General features: G+C 41.7%; 1 protein-coding gene across 1 annotated transcript; it reads right to left on the reverse strand.

Moving 5' to 3' along the window:
* Nucleotides 1-905: 905 nt before the first annotated feature.
* Nucleotides 906-5,197, reverse strand: LOC149097881 (uncharacterized). Its single transcript, XM_089278048.1, has one exon. It carries the CDS (start codon nt 5,102-5,104, stop codon nt 2,339-2,341), a length of 2,766 nt encoding a protein of 921 aa, XP_089134174.1. The 5' UTR covers nt 5,105-5,197; the 3' UTR covers nt 906-2,338.
* Nucleotides 5,198-5,669: the final 472 nt, after the last annotated feature.

Here is a 5,669-nt window from a genome sequence, read left to right on the forward strand (position 1 = left end):
CGAAACAAATTAAATTAACAAGAAACAAAGTTCACTTTGACTTGTATATGTAGCTTTCAAAATGTGATAATAATAATAATGATTTGGACGCCAACACTTAAATGTCTAGAAAAATTTGGCAATTCATTTTATTTGAAAGTCCTTGGTATAGTTTGATGGCCAGCTCTATAAGTTTTAATTTGATATGGGGTTTACATACAATGTCTACAGATAAAATCGGATGCACTACATCCCTTTTGTGTGAGACACCTCTAAAGGTATATGGTAATGTTAAGAGGGTTCCAATTGTTGAACCAAATAATAATGATGTTAGAGTGGTTTTCAATTGAGTGTCGTAAAACCAAAACCAAAACCAAAACCAATTACTTACCAATTAGACTTCTCAGCTAATCTCGAACTGTAGTAAAACCAAAACCAAAACCAAAGTAATTGTCTAATTACTCTCGACACTCAACTGAAAACCGCTCTAAATATGCAAAGCAGCATCTAGTTCTAAAGTTTGCATACAAAATGTATGTGTTCTTTTAGACTGCTTCTCAGATGGTTCCGAACTTCTGCTTTTTCATAATATAGCAGCATCTAGTTAGAAAGTTGCATGCAAAATGTTATAGAAGTGGTTTTTTAGACTTTGCTTCTCAAATGCTTCATTATGCCTTTTCATAACACAGCAGCATCTAGTTATAAAGTTTGCAAAAACAAATGTTATAGTGTTTTTTAAAGACTTTGCTTCTCAGATGGTTATGCTTTTTCATAACAAAGCAGCATCTAGATATAAAGTAAATGCATACAAAATGTTATAGTATTTTTTTAGGTTTTGCTTCTCAGATGGTTCCTTATACTTTTTCATAACATAGGGTCTTGGCAATGTAAATTCTTCCATAGTTTGATGAAAATAAACATACACGAACAAGTAACATAAGTTTTATTATTTCAGTATTAATAAAGTATTATTTGAAATGAAATGAAGATGTCATAACGGCAGTTGTTTACTTTTTGTTGGGATAACATCCATATTGTCCTGGTAATTTTCTTTCTTTTGGGTGGGTTTTGTTAGGAATCCAAAGGAATTTAAAAGTGTGTTACATCGGCAGTTTGAACACAGTTTGGGGGATATACAAGCTTTGGTATGGGTCCTCAGTTGGCGTCAGTATTCAATCACGAATACGTTTCATACTTTACATGAGTCTCGTGTTCCAGTCGAACAGGAGACATGAATTGAAGTGTGTCGTTTAGAATACCTTAAAACCTCACGTATGCCTCAGTATTCGAACATGAACACGTTTCATACTTCGCATGAGTCTCGTGTTCCAGTCGAACACCACAGAACACTTGAAGTGTGTCGTGGAGAATACCTTAAAACCTCACGTATGCCTCAGTATTCAAACATGAACACGTTTCGTACTTCGCGTGAGTCTCGTGTCCCAGTCGAACACCACAGAACACTTGAAGCGTGTCGTTTATAATACCCTAAAACCTCACGTATGCCTCAGTATTCAAATATGAACGCGTTTCATACTTCGCATGAGTCTCGTGTTCCAGTCGAACACCACAGAACACTTGAAGTGTGTCGTTTAGAATACCTTAAAACCTCACGTATGCCTCAGTATTCAAACATGAACACGTTTCATACTTCGCATGAGTGTCGTGTTCCAGTCGAACACCACAGAACACTTGAAGTGTGTCGTTTAGAATACATTAAAACCTCACGTATGCCTCAGTATTCAAACATGAACGCGTTTCATACTTCGCACGAGTCTCATGTTACAGTCGAACACCACAGAACACTTGAAGTGTATCGTTTAGAATACCTTAAAACCTCACGTATGCTTCAGTATTTAAACATGAACACATTTCATACTTCGCATGAGTCTCGTGTTCCAGTCGGACGCTTCGGAACACTAGCTAGCGTGTTGTCTGAATGAACTACGCGGTAGCGTATATTACCTGCATAAAACCCGTTCTTGACGACACAATACATCTTTGGCTGTGAAAAATGTGACACAACTTTCGTATTCATAGCGTGCGATTCTCGAAAATTAGAGCATACTTGACGTATTCATTAGTATTCGAAGACGTTCACGTCAGAAGTGGCGTCGTGCATCGCGTTTTCCAGTCGCAAACTCTCGAACAACTGAGAGTATTCGAAAATGTTCGAGTCATAAATGATCGCTATATCTTCGAAGAACATCTAATGCAACATTAATCTACCAAAACGTGGCCCGTATGATTTATCGAACACTTCGAGTCATTCACGAGTATTAAATTTGAATACGGAAAAACAGGCCGGATTCCTCTAGAATATTCCAGGCGTATTTCGAGTCAGCCGTAATCGAATACGTCAGAACATTGCGGCATACGCGGCGTGAGCCGATCCGTATTCGAGCGAATTCGGGCCCGAATATTTGGCTTTTCGCGCAATGTCACCCGAGATGTCTTGCAGGACAGGCTCAATCTCAACATCGGTACAAACCATATTCAGGAGTTCGGCTTCTAAGTCCCTCAGCTCATTGTGACGTTGGGTAACGAACCCACCTTTCTTGCATATCATTGCGCGATCCACTGTAAAAGCATCACCGCATACACAGGTGGAGGGGATATCATCAACCGGCCAATCGTAGCGCAGTTTGATTGCATCGCGGAACTCTCTCTTATTTAGATTGAAACCCATTTCACGAAGGGGGAGTACCGTCAGCCAAACAGATGACCCTTTTTCCGCAGCAAGGTCAAGTGCCCGTTGGACTTTCTGTGGGGCTACCCCTCTGATATGCTCTGCCCTGTCTTGGAGCACCGTTGCTCTCTCACTCCTCATTGCCTGTTGTAGTGGCTTGACCAAAGAATCATCCGGCATCTGATGGGATTGGGCCACGATCTGTTGGACCAGCGGGAAGGTAACTTTGACGGAGGAGGATTGCTCAAGATTTGCGTCAAGACACGGGTTTGTCATGCCAAGCCCCCCTAGACGGACTGGCAGTGCTAGAATTAAACTAAACAATAATTCTTGAATATCAGGCAAAGTTCTCAAAAAATAGGTCCATCGGTGCTTGAGGCCAAAGGTGTAAGCAGCATAACACGCTTGAGGCTGAGAAAGAGCAAACTCTGCCAGCTTGGTAATCTCGCTGACCCAGTTGGTCACCTTCTCGCTAACGTATTCCTCTAGATATTCCCGTGAACATATCACCGCACCCAGATGTTTTTGTCCCTCTACCGTCACATTGACAGCCGTGTCCTTGAACACTTCTTTCACGCTTGCCTCTTTACCTGGCTTTGAGATAATCCAACATTTCTTGGGGTTGGGAAAATAGCCAAAGACTGGGCCAAGGCTGTTGAGGACATCCCACCATTTCTTGATTTCCAGTACAGAGCCAGCTCCACAGGCATCGTCAGCAAACCAGCACTGTTTAGTAATGGACGCCGCCTGCAGGCTTGTGATCAGCGGCTGCACACTTAAGGCGTAGAGGGCCATAGCAAGTGGGTCACCCTGTGTTGTTTCTTCAGCTGACATGATCTCTTTGCCGCCGGTAATAAACAGGCGTGCCGACTTCCTGTAAGTATTGATGGCATATGCTGCAATTACAGGGCAGAGAACCCGGATATTATGCAGTGAAGTTGCTCTGTTAAGTGCATTGAATGCATTAGAAGCATCGATGAGCAGTACCGCGTCCGTGTCATCTGCTTCAAATATGGCGTGCATAGCATGTATAGCAGCCTTGCTGCCGGACCTTTGACCTGCGCATAGCTGGAGTGAACCACTCGCCTCAACCACGTCTCCCTTAGAAACGTTCATTACACACTTTCCAATAATCCTTCGTATCACCTCGCCGACCCCTATAGGCCTCACTGCACCTTCACCTTTATCCAGGGGAATCAATCGGCTTGCCACTAGTGGCTCTATGGTTGCAGGGTCGATATAAGTTGTACGTAGAGTCCTTGTCATTGTGGCTATCGCCTCGCATAATTTTGTAGACGACTGTTTAAAGGATTTGCAAGCCATCATTCTTCTAAAACCATTAGCGTCAACACCGCATGGTCCCCCTGATCCCTTTGTTCTTGACGCAGCCTCCCTTATCACCTCACCATTTATCTCTGAGTACACCGATTCAGGGACATCATCATTAATCGGCCCGAAGAGAAGTGAGCCCAACGTTGTTGGTTGTGGGTTTGGATGTTTCTCTTTCAACTGGGCCATGACGTCATCTGTTAGCTCCAGCACGCCCCCTGTTGATGTTTCGCTAAGGGAACGCAGCGCTGAATTGATTTGTCCTTCGAGCACAAGCTTAGCAAATATCTTGGACTTTTCCGGTTGATCAAATGTCTTAAGCTTTCCAGTACGCCCCTGAAGCATTCTACCTTCGCGTAGCAACTTGCTGATTTCCCCTTCCTTCCAGAGCGCAAGGCGCTTAGATAAGAAATCCTGATGGTCTTTTGCCTTAGATTTCGGGCTTGGCTTTTGAAGTGCAACAGCCAAAAGGACAAAGGCTGCTTTCAAGGACATGTGCTGTTGATCAGAGTTGCTATTCCAGTCATTAATGTGCGATGTAACCTGATCAATAAATTCTTTTCCGGTTTTACCATATGGCACCAGAAAAACATTCTTTCTCCATGTAACAATCTCATTGTAAGCATCTGTTATAATGGAGGTTGGTATAACAGTGAGACTGCCATCACTTCGTGTGCCCCAAGTGATCATTGATGGCTTATCAACAACATTGTGCTCTGGCAGACACCCCAGTACACTCACATTGTCTAGATCGTTCTGCTCTATCTGCTTCATTAACTCTGCGCCTCCTGGAATTTCCGTACTGGTACTGGTCATATTCAAATCGCTCGCTATTTCTTGTGAATTAGCATATCGTGATTCATCACTTCCAGCATCTTGAAAATCCAAAGTAAATAAATCTGCGCTGTCTGAATGATCAATATTAGAAGCAGACCGAGTTCCAACGCCAAACATAGATTCATCAATTCCTGACATCGCCCTCGAGTCGCCCGAGGTGTTGTCCACTGACCTTTCTTGAATTTTTTCAAGTCTTGATGCTTGGTCCCGCAAATTTTGAGGTTTTAGTCCAAGGTCTCCATATCCTTTAGCGTCCCATAGGTTTTTCATAATCTCTATGTATCCCTTTTTCCTTCCAATCCCATTAACTGGGGCTCCGCTGGATGTTATAATAATAATAATGATAATAATAATAATAATAATAATAATAATAATAATAATAACAATAATAATAATAATAATGATAATGGTATATAATTATAATAAATAATGATAATAATAATATTAAAAGAGATTTATTTAGCTCCAGTATCGCCAGTATGTTCAAAGGCGCCTTACAATATCAGCGAAAATCTAAAACTAAACTAAAAATTAAAAACATTAATTAGTTTGAAATAAATCGCAAAAAGGCGTTTTTTAAAAGCAACGTTTTGAGTTTTTTAAGACGAACTATTTCTTATTTTAAATGGTAGAGCATTCCATAGCGTAGGTGCTGCCACGTAGAAGGATCTTAAGCCATATGTTTTCCAGTTGTAAGAGGGAGCCGGGGTCGGGGGAGAACACTCTGCGACGCCTGACACTTTTTGTGTATCTATTGTAGATCATCCAATGAAAAACAACGTCACATCAGGTAAAATGCGGGCTGAGGGGCAAAATCAAATTTGATCTCTTTAAT

This window comes from Orbicella faveolata, unplaced genomic scaffold (genome assembly GCF_042242905.1).
Source record: "Orbicella faveolata isolate gen_17 unplaced genomic scaffold, um_ofav_v1 contig_46, whole genome shotgun sequence".
NCBI lineage: Eukaryota > Metazoa > Cnidaria > Anthozoa > Scleractinia > Merulinidae > Orbicella > Orbicella faveolata.

Coding starts and splice junctions, on each gene's coding strand:
- LOC149097881 (XM_089278048.1), bottom strand. CDS start 5,104: ATGAAAAACCTATGGGACGCTAAAGGATATGGAGACCTTGGACTAAAA.